This window comes from Prinia subflava, chromosome 9, assembly GCF_021018805.1.
Source record: "Prinia subflava isolate CZ2003 ecotype Zambia chromosome 9, Cam_Psub_1.2, whole genome shotgun sequence".
Classification (NCBI taxonomy): domain Eukaryota; kingdom Metazoa; phylum Chordata; class Aves; order Passeriformes; family Cisticolidae; genus Prinia; species Prinia subflava.
In genome coordinates this window covers 31,984,971-32,001,943 of record NC_086255.1, presented here as the reverse complement: position 1 = coordinate 32,001,943, position 16,973 = coordinate 31,984,971, and the positions used below count along the sequence as shown (strand labels likewise).

The 16,973-nt window shown below is 49.1% G+C and overlaps 1 protein-coding gene and 1 long non-coding RNA gene across 3 annotated transcripts in view; one reads left to right on the top strand and one right to left on the bottom strand.

Moving 5' to 3' along the window:
- Window positions 1-14,361, bottom strand: part of PTEN (phosphatase and tensin homolog) — a 49,082-nt gene extending 34,721 nt beyond the window's left edge. For both annotated transcript variants that reach the window (XM_063406156.1, XM_063406157.1), the window contains exon 1: window positions 13,869-14,361. In XM_063406156.1, the coding sequence (XP_063262226.1) occupies window positions 13,869-13,947 (79 nt within the window). In that variant the 5' untranslated portion in view covers window positions 13,948-14,361. The remainder of the gene's footprint in view (window positions 1-13,868) is intronic.
- Window positions 14,362-14,672: 311 nt separating this feature from the next.
- LOC134554955 (uncharacterized) lies at window positions 14,673-16,920 on the top strand. Its single transcript, XR_010081351.1, has 3 exons — window positions 14,673-15,092; window positions 16,163-16,391; window positions 16,477-16,920. It is a non-coding gene; the product is annotated as an uncharacterized LOC134554955 (long non-coding RNA).
- Window positions 16,921-16,973: the final 53 nt, after the last annotated feature.

The window sequence follows — 16,973 nt, the reverse complement described above, 5'->3', positions numbered from 1 at the left end:
TAAAAAGTTCCAAACGAAGCGAGGCACTCCCAGGCTGCTGGAAGCGCGATTCCCGCCTGGCTCCCGGCTCTCCCTGCTCCCTCCCTCGCTCAAGGGCACCACGAGGGTGCAGGCACAGCTCACAGCCACGGCTGCCCCCAGACCCTAATGGCTCACAGCCACGGCTGCCCCCAGACCCTAATGGCTCACAGCCACGGCTGCCCCCAGACCCTAATGGCTCACAGCCACGGCTGCCCCCAGACCCTAATGGCTCACAGCCACGGCTGCCCCCAGACCCTAATGGCTCACAGCCACGGCTGCCCCCAGACCCTAATGGCTCACAGCCACGGCTGCCCCCAAACCCTAATGGCTCACAGCCACGGCTGCCCCCAGACCCTAATGGCTCACAGCATCCAGCAGGCTCGGGAAAGCTCTCTAGGACGAGGAGTGCAGCCTCTGACTGATCACCACCTTGTCAGCCAGGAATCACTGGGAATGCTTAAGCTGATCCATGCATTGCCCCTGGCAGTGCCCCAGGCCAGGCTGGACAGGGCTTGGAGCAGCCTGGGATGGGGGAAGGTGTCCCTGCCCATGGCACAGGGTGCCACTGGATAGGTTTTAAGGTCTCTTAAACCATTCTGTGATTCTGTGACCATTACAATTATTTTTACTTTTTAAATCAAAAATGGGAATTGCAAAAGGTGTTCCCTAATATGCCAGTAAGGAAAGACAATGAAAACATACTTCAAATGGGATGTGTGTGGGGGGAGGGAAGAATATGAATCTATTTACTGAGGCCACCTTGATGTGAGGAAGACCAACTTCCCTGGAGGGTACCAGAGCCCTGGAACACTGCCTGGGGTGGGTGTGGAGTCTCTCTCTCTCTCTGGATTCATTCCAAGCTCACCTGGAAGTGCTCCTGTGTCACCTGCTCCAGGTGACCCTGCCTGGAGAGGGAGCTGGACTGGATCATCTCCAGAGATCCCATCCAACCCCAACTATTCTGTGAACCTAAAAGTGTTTTGTGTGCTCTGGGGCTTTGCAACATGACAACATAAAAACCCAAGTGTTGCTCAAAATTAAATATCCAACAGTGAGCCTAACGGGGAGGAAAGGTTGTTTTTAGGAAAACATGATTATTTTTTTTAAACAGGCAAGCCAATGTGTCCCCCACCTAAATATAACAGTCCCGAAGCACCTCAGTGATTATCTCAAAGCATTAGACTGGAATGCAGCTCACAGCCACTGCTGACTCACCCTGGTGTCTGCACAGGGCTGGTGCCAAAGGACACGGCCCCAGCGCCGCCCTTCCAGGCACCAGGCTCCATCTGCTCCCAGGGCAGGCACACAGCGCTGATGACAAACCCATTCTTACTCCTGAGAAACACAACCTGGGGTCTTCTCAATCCGTGCTCCTGACAGCACAGTGAAGAGAGCAGAACCATCAGATATCCCGAGCTGGCAGGAACCCACAGGGATCATCCAGTCCAACCCTGGCCCTGCACAGACACCCCAACAATCCCACCCTGTGCACCCCTGAGAGCACTGTCCAAATGCTCCTGGAGCTCCGGCAGCCTCGAAGCTCTTATGGTGGTTCAAATAACTACAGAATGCCTTTGCCTTAGGGAGCACTAAGATGGAAGAACAGAATTGAAGTGGTGCTGCTATTTGCACAGATGAATTAAATCTCTGAGCAGAAATAGAAGTTTCATCACTTAAATGGAAAAGTTGTCATAAAGCCAACTTCTTCCACCAATTCTGTGAAAAGATACCCCAAGATCTGCAGCAAGTGAAGTTCCTGCATCCCTCCCAGCCTGTTTTTATCCCCATGCTGGGGAATGAAACTCCTGTTCAAAGACAGGGACAGCCCCTGATCACTGCAAGGACCAGTTCAGGAGTAACCATCCACTGAGCATCACCTTCAGCAGGCTCTGCTCTCACCAGCCACGCTCACCAGTTCACAGACACCCCTTTTCACACCTCACTTCATTTAACATCGATTTCCAAAGCTGAAATTAAGATATTCACTACCAAGATGAGATTTCTTACACAGGAGCTTGGGAAGCTGGGCTTCCATTCAAAGGAAGAACTCTGAGTCACCATGAAATTGGTAATCATACCACTAATTTTAGAAATCTGGGAGAACTGATCATTTAAAATGTGCAACAAACTCATTATCGATTCTACGCTTTTTTTTTTAAGACAGGAAAACAAAAATGGAAAAAGCCTCATTCACTTACTGAGGTTGTTCAATACATGCAAAAACAAAGTCAACCAAAGTTGTGTAAGTACCAAAATTTCATAGGATATGCTGAGTTGGAAGGAACCCACAAGGATCCACAAGGATTTGAAATGGGCTTTCCAAACAGCATAAAATAAATCCCACCACATTTTGCCAAGTAGCTCTTTCCTAAGATACTCATTCCCAAAATGGTTCCAGCAGTTTTTAAAGCACTCATTCCTTTCTCAGTCTTGTAAACATGGAAGCTGGGATTTTAGTTAGTGCTGATAATAATAAAAAAAAAAAAATCACCATGGACAGACTCATGATCAAAGAACCACAAATATGCTAAGCTGGAAGAGATCCCTGAGGATCATCAAGTCCAGTCCCTGGCTCTGCCCAAGAACCCCACCCTGTGCATCCCCAGCAGCGCTGTCCAAGGGCTCCTGGAGCTCTGGCAGCCTCGGGGCTGTGCCCATTCCCTGAGAGCCTGGGCAGTGCCAGCACCTCTGGGGAAAGAACCTTTCCCTGATCTCCAACCCAAACCCTCCTGGCACAGCTCCAGCCCTTCCCTGGGTGCTGTCCCTGTCACAGGGAGCAGAGTTTGGAGCTGCAGCCCTTGGGGAGGTCTGACCTCAGCCTCCCCCAGATGAACAAACCCAGTGCCCCCAGCTGCTCCTCATGCAGCCCCTCCAGACCCTTCCCCATCCCCGTGTCCCTCCTTTGGTCACTCTCTGGCAGCTTTACATCTTTTCTGTACCCTGGGGCCCCATGGCACACAAGGCAGAACACCATCCTCCACTCCAGTTCTTATCACCATCTACAGAACTTCCAAAGGAGCCAAGACAACACTGTGCTGTGCCTAAGGAACCTTAAAATCAAACACCCAATTATCTGCTAAATCACCCAAAGCCACAATGATGCTTCATCAGTACTGAAACCAGCCCAATGCAAATAATCCATGTGCCACTTCAGAAATGCCTCTGCTCTAATGCTGCTCACAGATTGAACAAAACACTCTCCTTAAAGCCTGAAATCATTCCCACATTGCTGAAGATGACAGTCTTTCCAGTTGCTATGAGAAAAATCCTGGATCATTATGCAAATCAGCTGCTATAATCACTTTCAAAAATAGCTGTCTATATATTCACATTATGCCAAGACCAAATTAAAGAATATGCAGTATACACTTGCAATTTTTTACATACATGGAGATATAAAAGTAAATTACTCATGTTGGTCCTGTAACTGATTTTGCTCACAAAATCAGACTTTTTCCTAATAATGGAAGGTGGCCAAAAAAGCATAACAAAATATTTACCGATTCTTAATTCTTAAACAGTCACAAGAAAGCTGCAAAAACCAACAGCTGCAGCTTTTCCTGCAATGATCAACATTGTGAATTAGTAACTGTAACATCATTAGAATGTCCGAGTGATTTTATGAAGTTCTGTATTTCCAAGTATTTAACCCCTGATCCTCACTCCACTCATTAAGGTGGCTGTAACAGGAAAACAAAGCAAATTATCTCATCTCCTATTTTATAGGCAGGCCAGAACATGCAGTGCTTCAGAATTTATACACAGCTTTACTTTTTAAACCCAACACTGAGACAGGTTTTACATCAAAACACAAATGAAAAACAACTTTAAAACTCACTGCCCTTTGCAATTTTACAAATATTACTTACAAGGGTCTGGAACTAAAGGAGAAGGGGGAATGGTTTCCCACTGACAGACAGTGGGTTGATATTGGGAAGAAATCCTTTCCCGGGAAGGGGGAGAGGCCTCGGTAGAGGCTGCCCAGAGAAGCTGTGGCTGCCCCTGGACCCCTGGAATGTCCAAGGTCAGGATGGAATGGGCTTGGAGAGACCTGGTATCACAGGAAGTGTCCCTGCCCATAGCAGGGAGTGGAGCTGGATGAGCTTTTGGGTTCCTTCCAACCCAAACCATTTTGGGATTCTGTGAACCAAAGGCTTTAGGAAGACCTACCAAGTGTTAGATTTAATCTTTCTTTAGAAAGGAAATTTCAAAGAAGCTGAGTTTTCCCAAAACTGTGAATGATGGGGCTGTCCAAGTTGTGCTCTGGAGCTAAAAACCTCACTGAACACCCTGAACCTGACACCTGCAAATAAAACAACAACAGTCCATTTCTCCCAACACTCAGCTTCCAGCTCCCAAACAGGAGTTCCATTTAACAAAGAACACACTTAAATCGGGGAATCTACAGCCTGAAAAAAGCTTCACAACTGCCAGGAATGCTAATTCTCACTTCCAGTTCAGGCAGGGGAGGTTTGGCCGTGCTTTAATCTGCTCCCCACCAGCCCACTCCTCATGTGCTGCCAGCTCTGCTCCGTGTCACCCCTCACCCTCCCGCCTGCCAGGGGACGCAGCCGCCAGCACGGGGTGGCCGGGCTGTCACTGCCAGGTCCCGTTGGACAGCGAAGCCTGGCAGCAGAGGCACAGCGTGCCTTTGAAGTCTCCCAAAGTGGCTTTGTTGTCTGAATTTGCCTGCAGTTTTCAGGCACTCTGGCTGCAGGAGCCGTGTGAGGCGGTCTGGCGGCGCAGCTGGGCCTGCCAGCGCCGAAACATTCGCCTGGTGACCTCCGGCCTTTAACTCCAGCTTAAACAAGTCCACAGAGCAACAGCAAGGGAGAAAAAAACCCAGCACTGTTCTAACTGTTCAACAGCTTGACAGCCTGGAGCTACAGGGGGAGTGTTACAAGAAGTGTCCACACTCCATCCTCAAACAGATTTAAGAGCCCTGACAAATGGCCAAGCTCTTATTAGTGCCATTTGTTTGACAGCATCCCAACAACAAAAAAGAAAACGGCATAGGAAAATACACCCAGACAAATCTAGAAGACTTTCCTGACATACATGCTGTTTAAGCAGTACCCATGAGTGCCTTCTCTATTGAACAGGCAGATTTCCATTAGCCAGCATGAAATGCAAAATAAGTTTAGTATTTTTCTATGAGGCTGTATCATCAGGAAGTATAGAGGAAATGAACAGGAAGAAAGTTCTTCAGAGCAAAGGAGGATTCCTTGTAGCCAGCCAGCTGCACTTGTCAACTCTACCATCTGTGCCTTAAAGAACAAGCAAAGGGACCAACTCAGATGTGGCTGAAACATTTTATCATTCAGAAGAAATGCATTTAACCCCTTCATCCTCCATATCCCAACAGGGACTCTTTTCCCCCCATTTTTTAGTTTTTTAAGCTTTCAGCCTGCAATTTAAATGCAACAACCTCGATAAGGAATAAATGCAACTGCTTCACATCCAGCAGGCAAACCTGTCCACATGAGGTCATGGGGCTGACAGGTCTTGGAACTCAAATTCCCAGAGCATAAAGGAATAAACCAGAAGATGGCTCAAGAGGATATGGCAGGTTGTCTACACCCACAACTCACTTCTGGGCCTGCATATTACACTGCATTTGCAAAGTCATCCCACAGCAAGAGTCCCTCCCTTCATCTGAGGTGTAGGAAATGCGTCCAGGAACTCTCAGCCATTCAGCTTTGCTGGAGAGCTAATGGGGTCACATTAAGATTGGGGAAAAAGCCCCACAGACCTCAGAGCATTAATAGAAAAAATGGTAACAAAGGCATGAAAGATGATGGCTGCTCTAGAGAACAGCTTGTACTGACAAAGGCTGAGAAAAAAGCACCTGAAACTTCCATTTCAAAATGGTCTGGAATCATAAATAAAGACACAAAAGCATGCAGAGAGTAAAGGAAACATGAGCTCTTGTGTAGAGCTGCAAGAAGTGTTTGGACAATGCTCTCAGGCACAGGGTGGGATTTTTGGGGTATCCTGTGCAAGGCCAGGAGCTGGACTTTGATGATCCTTGTGAATCCCTTCCAACTCATGAAATCCCTCTAAAATAGCTGATTATATTAAAGGACACAGAAAAGCTGCCCTTCCCATTCAGAAGGAGCTAAGAGCAAACAGGAACATAAATGCTGCATCAGACTCTGTACTATTGATACCAAGTTTGACAGAGCTCTTCAGCTCCTAACTCAACCCCAAGTCCAGACCTACCATCCCAACAGATTCCCACAGGGAAAGATGCAGAGGTGGAGCAAAGAAAGTTCTTTTGTTTCTACTGCCATTTTGGAAGAGGCCACATCCCATCTTTCCATAGCCAGCCCGGCATCTCAACAAGCTGCAACAACACATGATGGCCCAAGGACAGTGGTGCAGAATCCCAGGATCACTGAGGCTGGAAAATGCTCTGGGATCATCAAATCCAGCCTGTGACTGATCCCCGCCCTGTCACCCAAACCACAGCATCAGGTGCCACATCCAGGTGTGCACATGAGGCAAGACAGGCCCTGAGCAGGTCCTCTCCAGAGGAACCAATGCTGCGAGAATGCTGTCCAGTGCTGACCTCCCATGGCTCAGTTTGAGTTTTTAAGTGCCAAACTGACCTGTTTTAGCCACCAACCCGACTCACCATGAGCTCTTTCAAGCACAGCTATGAGATGTCACCGTGTGTCCCCAGCACACCACCCCACTTTGCAGCATCTCCCTGAACCACCGCTGTGGACTGAAGCATGTCCTAACCTCAAACACCCCCAGAAAAACACAGGAATTTTATTCAGTAAAGAGAAGCCAGCACAGAAGAGTCACTACTTTGATATTTACTGACAGGAAGTGAAAAATGGCTCAGACTCAACTTTTTGCAAGCCTGAAGGAACATCCAAAACTTCCAGAGACAAGGGAATTTAAAATAGCTTATTAGGCTGGAGGACAAATGCAGCACACTAAAAACCTTCATAGAACAGAAACGGCAAGAAGTAGGGTTTATGTGGATTTCTCAAACCTTAATGTGTGTGGGGTGGATCAAAAGGAGATAAAGGTGAGTGGCAAAACAAGACAAGCCCATTCTAATAAACTATTCCTCAAACAATAAGCCCCAAGTAGATAATTTTATCCAAATGAGATCTAGTGTTTCCCTCCTCTAAATGTTAGCATAAAAAAGGACATTACTTCTCTAACTCACCCACACAAGAAATGAAAGAACAGAAAATACACAACTCTTCAGTTGTAGCCCAATAAATACCCAGGCAATGCAATGAATTAAGCAGAGGCCTCTAAGAAAATTAATCATGCAATTAAAAGCTATTATACTACAGCTCCACAAAGGCAGAATTAAGTTTATAAAGACGTTTCTTAAGCACTTCACTACAAAAAACTGGATATTAAGCAGTTTTTCTGCACTGCTGCACGCTGGGGCTGTGGAGCTGGGAGTTCATCTTTAAAGGGAACAATGCCAGCTTTTGCAATAGTCATCATCCCAAACACAGAGCAGTTGAGTTTAATTTTTTTAGCTGCACAGTCAATTACCATTTGAATCACAGAGCCACCACTTGAGCTACACTGCCTAAGAAGCGTTATTAAGATAACCTAGATTTATGCAGCATGATACAGGGCCTAATTGCACAATTATTTACTTCCATTCTACAAAAATGCTTTTTTTTTTTCCAGGGCCTCACAGGCAAGACAGCAAAGGAGGCAGATGACGACAGGAGCAAAGAGGATGCTGGCTTGAATTAGAAACTGTAACAAGGATTTGTTTACATCTGAAATATCAACCTGGGCCCAAGACACATCCAACAACTAACAGAACCCAAAGCAGAGTCAACCACCCACAAATAATTCATGTTTCAGAAGACATCCTGCTCTACAGGGCAACACATTTCTAAACAAATTCCCTTCTTACAGGCCAGAAATCACCATTCCAGTAACTCACAGGAAAACACAAACTTGCACAGCTTAATCTAAGAGCCAAATCAAAGGAGCACACACCTCCCCTAAGATTTAATATGAGGCACAGGGCATATCCAGGAATTACTGTACACAACTCCAGGCTATATCTTCTATTTCCCCCTGAAAATGCCATGCAATAAACTAACCTTCAACATCCACCTTGTATTAGGCACAGTAAATTAATAAAAATCACACAGAGCTCTGAGTTGCTCCAAAGTAGAAAGGAGCTGGGCTTTGGAAGGGAGTTAGTTATGAGTAATGACAGTATCTTTGGTCTCTAATGTAATTAAGGGATTTGACAGCTCAGCTGCCTATTCCCTCCCTTCTCTTCCAGTTTGTCAGAACACAACAATTGTCCTTTAAATCATTATATAACAACCATTTTCATGTTTAAACCTGTTGTAGGGGATGACTCTGGCTAAGGTACCAGGGTATAATTTGTCAACTTATGCAGCATTAATATGGCAACAACATTAATCCATATAATTTCATTTAAGGAACCATTCAGCAATTCACAACCAGCAAAAAAATGGGTAGACAGAAGCTTTACTTATAAAATTTCAACTTTGTATTTGTACTCCCTGAAGTTTAGTTTTGGCTTTATGCTTTTTAGGGAGGGTTTTAATACAGCATCCTTTCAGCCATATTATTACTGAATAAATCATATCAATTGCTTCCACAACAAAGAGGACTTAGGTGTCCAAACCAATCTAGAAAGAAGAGAATGGAAAATACAGCCCCCTCTCTTCTGGGAGAAAATGAAGACAATTCTGTACTCCTCTACACAGTGTTTTAAGACATCAATACTCACTGTCTCTACAGCAGTCACCGCACTCCAGAACACTTTGGTAAGACAAGCAAGTTCTTCTTGGTGTCTTAAAGAGCAGCACTGGGTAGCAACAGGAATTCTGTCCCAAAGAAATCTGCCAGCCCCAGCCTAGCAGTCATCAAGAGCCAGCTAATCTCTGTGCATGTATTATACTGCAGCAGCAACAGCAGTTGCAGTGTTGCATAAGCTCCACCCTCAAGGCTACATCCTCTCCCAGGTCAGTGCAAGGCAGATGGAATGATCCTGTACAGAAAGGCCTTCCTGCCTAGCACAGATTCCTAGAAAGATGCATTTCCAAAATTCACCACCCTCCAAGCCTGCAGCTGGACCCAGGGTTGGTGCTGGCCAGCCAACCACACAGAGCAAATGTGGAGTGGGATTTTCACAAGTCCTCAGCGGTGACAGAACTATCCTCACAGAGCAAACCCCACAAAGGAACTCCTCAAGTGCCAACACCTCATCGGTCTTAGTGTAAGCAAGAGGAAAAGTAGATTTTTTTTCCTTTAAAAAGGAACACTCAGACCAGTGCTGGTCCTAGCAAAGCTGGCACTTGATTCAGCATTACCCTCTTCACGTTTAACAGCAAAGCTCTGGATGTTCTGAAGACTTCACACACTTAACTGAGCTTAAAACCAGGCTCTAGTCATTAACCACTCTGGCTGGGCTTTTTCTAAGAGGTCACCATGTAAGAAATACTATGCAGGGTCCACTCATCTCTCTGCCCACCCTGAGAAGAGCACACAGCCACCACTTCAGCAGCTTCTGTCCAATTAAAAGTGTGCACAGGCAGGTATTTTTTACTTTGGAGTTTAGCTCGTGCAAACACTCTCCACGTGCACTAAAATTTCTGATGATCCCAGTTGAAGCACTTCCCTAAGAATCCTGCACTCCATTTAAACAAGTGCAAAGAGACAAGCTGTAGTTTGTGGGCTTCCTTTAAGTCCCTTTCTGAACAAGTGCAGTGAAAAAGCAGGGCAGGAAGGGGCTGGGTGACTCTGCACAGATTGCACCACACAGCACCTGCGGAGTGTGGCTTTGGAAGGCTTCAGCTGCCCACCAGCTATCCACACAAGCATGGCAGTATGGTACAGGGTTTGGGGTTTGTTGCGTTGTGAGGAACAGTGAATGTCCAGCCCATGTCTAACCCCAGGAGAGACAATGCAGGAACGCATTTGCAGCAGTTCCCACCTTGCTTTCTCCATCTGGACAGGTCAAACCCCTCGATCCTTGCTAAGTGCAGAAAGAGCAATCTTCCTGAGATCACACACGTCCTGGAACAACCAGGGAACTGAAACTCTGGTGAGTCCCCAGCCAGCAGGGCTGCTGGAGTGCTGTCTATGCAAACAGACTTCTGAGATGAATTCAGAGCAAAACTGGCACAAATCTTGTCCAAAACCCAACATCATCCCAGGCTCCAGAAGCAAAATGAGTCTGTCGGGCTCTAAACACTGCTAAGTAACATGGTTTACTTCAGAACAAAGAAATATTTTCCCACCAATAAAATGCATTGCCAGTTGGGCTCTTCTAGTTTCTTCTAAACCCTCCCTGTGCTTGTCTGCAAGACAAACTTGTTACAAAACCTCTAACAAACTTCAATTTTAAAATGAGACCAAGTCTTTTAAACAAATGGCATTTCCAGCTCGGGTTCTATTTTTAAACATGGTATGGACCTCATGCCACCAATTCACTTCTTTTTTTCCTGGAAGCTGAGCCATTTTGAGTCAAGTCCCATAATTTAAAATTTCATTAGAAATGCAAAGAGCTTTAAGGACTGCAAATAGCATAAAGCAGTAAGAGATTCTAAGCAGCTTCCTCCTGCAATTTCAGCATTCCCTGCCTTTCATTCCACGAGACAAACGACGTGTGAGACGTGTAAACTGCACCCAACATCTCATCTCGCCTGAACGTTGCTGCAGTTTGTACCACTATGTAGGTCACGAGCTCCACATGCTTCAGTCAAGCCCTGGGCTCAGCCTAGCTGCCCGTTTTCACCCCTACCACAAGGCCTGGGGACACGAAACAAAGTTTAACCCGAGCTAGGATGGGCACAAGGAGCAGTTACACGATTTTTCCCCCCAGTTACATGCAGAGCTCTTGAGACACAGGCAATCCATGCATTGCTGCATGGGAGTGTTTTCTCTCTGCTGTTCCCTGCAGTAAAGGGGACATCACCAAGCTGCACAATTTCCGAAATAATGCACAGAGTGCCTCAGAAAACATTCTGGTGCTTGCAGCATCAAGAAATGCAGCCATCAGAGAAGAAAGTCATGAATCCAAACTACCCTTGTCACCCATGTGCACCAAAAAGTATCCAGTACTGCAGAAATGAATTAGAAAACCCAAACAAAGCAGAAAGAAATATCTGAAGTATTAAACAGCTGATTCAGTGCCTCCACCTTTATAAGTTCAAAATATTTTTTCCAAGATGTGCATAAAGACTGCTCAGAGAGAACAACTGATTAGATGAAAAGCAGCAGCAGTGTGGTTTTTAAAGGCACACAGGCCCATTTCCATACCCTGCACTGATTTTGGAAAGATGCTATCTCCCTTTGCTGAAATCCCACATTACACACACAAGGATTCTTAACCATCTCAGGAACTCAGAGTTCCAAGCACAATGTCCTGTCCTGCACACACATCAGGATGACTTTAAGAAGGATCTGACACAGCCAAAGCAAGGATTTTGGCACTGCAGCACCTCACCCAGCCTGCCTTTGGCACCCAGGAACTCCTGCAAGGCCTTCAGATAACAGCCATGCCCAAAAGTCTCTGGCCACACGGACACCAAGACAGGAAGCCTCCCTCAGAGAAGGGCAGGAGAAAGGGCAGAGCACAGAACACAGGCACCTCACCTGGATTCACTGCAATTCTTTCTCACTCTCCAGCTCCCACAGCCCAGGTGAGCAGTGCTGAGTATTGTGGAGCTGCAGGAGGAAGCCAGACCTCCATTTCCCACAGCCCAGCCAAATGCCCAAGTCACTGGGCTGCCCAAGTGCCTTTCCCTCTCAGCTGGACAGAGGCAGCTTCCCCGAACTAGCCCAGGCAGCTCAAACACCTGGTCCTCCTGCCGTGCCTTGTTGAACAGCTCCCTTGGGCTTCACGTTTTCTCTTTTTTCCCCTTAATATCCCATGGTTGGAGAGCTAAATCCATGGCCATGTGTGTAAGGAATAAATAGGTTATTTCCCAGCTGCCAGGAATGGGGAGCAACAATTCCATCGGAGCCCTGCGAAAAGAAGCCCGCACGAAGTGATTAAAAAAATTCAACTTTCACTTCTGCAGCAACATCAGCCTTCAAGCAAAGCCATGGCACTGCACAGGCAGAATCTTCATTCGTTAATTATTGGTTCAAAATGTGCAGCTTCACAAAACCCACTTCTTCCCATGATTTTTTTTTAATCATTAAAGAAACCATACCATCTTTTCCATAAATTTCATGGCAGAACTGCAGCCAGCTGCTCCTTTTACAAATACCAGCCTAAGCCCAGTGTAATGGCCTGGTTTTTAAACACAAAATTCTCAGAATAAAAATTAAAAATAAGCAATCAGTGCCACTTGACACATCATTAGGCAACCTTGAGAAAGAAAGATTCAGCATTCACCAATTTTCTTGCTGGGAGCATATGACCAGTTAAAAAGATGTGTTTGGGTCAAAATATCTCTCCCTACCAAGGGCACATCTGGGCAAAGATACCTGAAACACCAAACTCTTCAACTGAGAAGGCAAAAGCTTTTGGTTTTGCCACCACTTAACTCCTTCCATAACTCCAACAGCCAACAAAATCACCAAGTGCAAGCACCTAAAAATCCAGGCCTAAAAGTATTTTGATCACAAACATAATGCAGGAATAATGAACCAGAGCTGCTCGGTTTTTAACTAAAAGCTAAGCAGCCACTGGCTAAAGTCCAGAATCTTTCAGACTGTTTTAAAGCCACCAAAATTTTAGGCCAAGGCTCAGTGCAAAAGCAAGAGCTCTGTACTAGCTACAGCTTTTATCAGCTTTGATCCTGATCAAAACCTGGATTTATTTGGAGCACTTGCTCAGACCTGAATGTAATTGCTCCAAGATTCCAAAAATTTCCACCTAATCCTGTAGCAGAACAGAAACATCTCCACAGGGGAAGTCTAGCTCTGAGCACTACTGTCAATATTCATTTTGCCAACTTCTAAGCGAAGTTCTTGCCCCAAAATCTTTCCCAAAGCACCAACCTTTTCCCACCACGGAGCAAGACCCTGCCCACAGCAGCGCCCCCAGCCATCATGAACCCTGCAGGGCATTCCAAGCTAAACATCTGTTCCAAAGGCCACCAAAACTACACCCCGGGTTTTGCCTCACCAGCCATAACTGCACGCTAATTACTTATTCCAGAATAAGTATTCTATACAATCCTCCTCGAGGAGACCCGATGCGCTCTCGTTTGTGACACATCCTCGTGCAGTTCACCGGGAAAAAAAAATGGTGGGGTTTGGTTGTTTGCTTTTTTTAATTTGGAAGGAGCGATTACCACCTCTTGTCATGGAGAGACTTGCTGCATCCTAAGGTACAGCTCTGCCTCAGCGGAGGGCTGGAAATCAGGGCAGAGGACACAGGCTTCGACTGAAGCAACCGGAGGAAAGCCACAGGCCTGCCATGATTATAATCGCAATTCTAGACGACTTACTAAATTAATAAAAAATAAAATAAAATAAAATAAAAACAGCGCTGCGGACGCAAATCACGGCGGGTCGGGCGCATTTGCTGCGTGAGCCCAAAAGCCAACAGAGCCAGAGATAAGCGGCTGCTCCGGAGCGGGCAGGGGCTCCGGGGCCGGGGGGAGGGGGGCACGGCCCCTCGGCGGCTCGGGGGGGCCGCGGGCCGGCCGGCAAGGAGCGCTGGCGTTAATCCTGGAGCTCCCGTTAATCTGCCGGGCCCGGACAAAAGGCGGCCGAGGCGGCGGCGGCGGGGGAGGGCGCGGCGGCCCGGGCGAGCCCCGGCGGCGGAGCGGCCCGGGGCAGCGCGTTAGGTAACGCCGCGCGGGTCTGATGCAATCGCGGGACGTGCGGGAGCAGGAGCGGGAGGAGGATACAGGTCAGGTCCAGGTCGAAGCCATCCTCCTGGTATCGCCTTTTGTTCCTGCTGACGATCTCTTTGATGATGGCGGTCATGTCTGGCAGCCGGGGGCCGCTCCGGGGCAGCGCGCAGGGCCCGGGCGGCGGCCGCGAGGCACCACCGGGCGGCCCCGGGCGCTGATGCTCCGGCGGCTCAGCCCCGGGCGGGCCCGGCTCCCGGCGGCGGCACCGGCTGCTGCTCCCTCCTCCTCCTCCTTCTCCTCCTCCTCCTCCGAGCGCGTCGGGAGCCGCGCCGAGCCCCTGCGGGCGGTGCCGCCGCCGCCGCCGTGTTTGGGGCGAGCGCGGCGGCGGCGGGGGGAGCAGCTCTGCGGCGCTCCGGGCCCCGGCAATGGTGACAGCGGCGCGGGGCGCGCCCCCGGCCCGGCCCCGCTCCGCTCCCCGCCCCGGGGGCCGGGCGGTCGCTCCCTCGACTCTTCCCGGCGGCGGCTCCTCAGGGCAGCACGGCCGCGCTCATCCCCCGGCCCGCAGCGCTCGCCGGCGCGGGGCGCCCATCATGGCCGCGGCTTCCGAGAGGGACGGCGGGCGGCGCCGCCACGCCCACGCGACGCATCCGCCAACACACAAAGTAGTCCCTCCCACCCCGCCACCGGAGAGGCGGAGAAGCGGCGGACCGGGGGAGACCGGGGGATAGGATCGCACTGCGCGCGCCGTCCGCACCCCTCCGCCCGCCGGTCCGCCCTCGTCCCCCGGAGGGGGCGGCGGAAGGGGGGAGGGGGGGGGCGAGCGGAGGGATACGGACGGCAAAGTGAGGCGGCGGCGGTGCTGCGCCGGGTCACGTGGGCGCTGGCGGCGGCACCTCCCCCGCGGGCGGAAGTGGCCGTCAGGGGCCGCCAGGGGCCCGGGCCGTGCTGGGGCCCCCGAGCCCCGCAGAGCCCCCAGAGCCCCCCGAGCCCCTCAGGGACCCGGCACCGCCGCCCGCTCGCCTCTCCTCCTTCCTCAGCCCAGCTGGGCGGGAAGAAGGCAAGGGGAAGAACGGGCTCGCTGCGGCCCCGCGGGGAAAGGGAACGGGGGGAACCAGCCCGGCGTCTGGAGGGGGCTCGTCCTCCCCTCCCGCCCCCGGGGTTGGCGTGCAGCGGAGAAGCCGCGCTGAGCGAGCGCCTGTCGCCCCCTGCAGCCGCCGGGGCACGGAGGGAAGGGGGGTTTGGGCCACCTGCTGCCCTCGGAATCGCAGAATCATGAAGGTTAGAAAAACTCCAGGATCATCCAGTCCACCCAGTGCCCACCTCGTCCTCAGCCCCGAGCACTGAGTGCCACCTCCAGGCCTTCCTTGGACACCTCCAGGGGTGGGCACTCCCTGGGCAGCCCCTGCCAAGGCCTGAGCACCCTGTCCGCGAAGAAATTCCTTCTGATGTCCTCGGGGTAGCCAAGCTCGGGACAGGGACATGACAGTCCCCCCAGGACAGGCCGTCTGGCCCTGCAGCCCGTGGTATTTCCGTGGAGTTTTCTGTCCCACTCCATTCTCCTTCCCACACTGATCACAATTATCCTGGCAGCGAGAAAGCCCTGTCTATAAATCTCTAAATCAGTCTTTATAACTGTTTAAAACGTTAGGGGATAAACGCTATTGTACAAGGCTCTTTGCACTCTAAGCTGAGACCTGTAACTTTTTGGGAATTAGCAGCGTTAGTGTTTTGCAGGAAAATGACCTTTATGGGCTCAAAATAAGGTGGAATATAAAGTGGAGGGATTTCCCAGGTTGCTGCAGCCTCCAGCCTTTGCAAATGCTCTGCTACATTATTCCTCTCAGAAACGTATCAAGTTGCATCTTGAGATGTTTTGCTACCACTATTCCCACTGCGAAGCTGTTTCCAGAACCTTCTTCTGGTTTTCAGGCTAAATATATTGGGGACTGCTCTGCATCCATCTCTCCTTGTAACACTGGCCTCAAAGAGCACTTTGTGCCCTCCCAGGCACGATGTTCCTCTTGGCCCCCTCGATTTCCACACTCCAGCTGCAAACCCCAAACTGATAAAACTCTGGCTGCCCCTGGATCCCTGCAATGTCCAAGGCCAGACTGGAGCAACCTGGGTTAATAGTGGGAGGTGTCCCTGCCCATGGCACGGGGTGGAATGAGCTGGATTGAGGCTCCCAGCCATCCCAACTCATTCTGAGTTTTGTGTTCCCACCCTGGATCTCTGGGTGGGAAGCGTTCCCCATGATCCAAGACAAGCCAAGGGCTTGGGGACAGAGCTGCCACAAACACCTTTCCCCCCAGTATAACCCTATGATTCCCAGTACATTTCTTTTCCAGGCACTCCATTTCACTGGAGCTGTGAATGGAAAGCCCACGTGAACTCTGGGAAGGAAGATCCTGATCACAATCCCTCGATATTTGGATCAGTTGGAGCCCAGTCCAATCCACACCTTCTGCATCGCCACGACCCGGGTTTGGCTTCTGAAAAATTGCACTTCCCCACATCTTTTAGAAGCATTTTTCAATGGGATTGTTTCAGATGTTACCACCACAGCAGTGACAAAATGTAGGGTTTGAGCTGCTTCTCCTCGTGTGTGTGTGTGTTTGCATTTCTCCTTAATTGCAGCTAAACAGATGTCACTTTTTTTTAGGAGTGAGAAGAGAGCCAGAAGGGTCCTAAATGTTTTCCTCCAGGAATGAACAGACACAGTGGTCCACATGAACTGAAAACCAAAACCCTGTAGAAGATTATAATCCTTTTTACCATCAAAGCCTGCAGGAGCAGCGTGAAAGGGAGGAACTGCCAGATCAAACCGAAATTGTTTCTTCCCTGAAGAAATTCCTGCTGATGTCCCACCTGAACCTCCCCTGGCACAGCCTGAGGCCATTTCCTCTTGCCCTGTCGCTGGAAAACCTTGGCTCCAGAGCAGAAGGGCTGCAGAGAAATTGCCAAAATGTTGGGTTAATTAAGTTAGGGAGATCTTGTGATTGTCACCTTTTTCCTGGACGCTTTTCTTTCACTAGCCATATATTGTAAATATGTTTGATACGTTTTATATCGGTTATGTATACATTTGTATATATAAATCACACATCTGCCTTTATAAAATATGTGTGTATATGTGAATGTTTAATATATTATATGTAT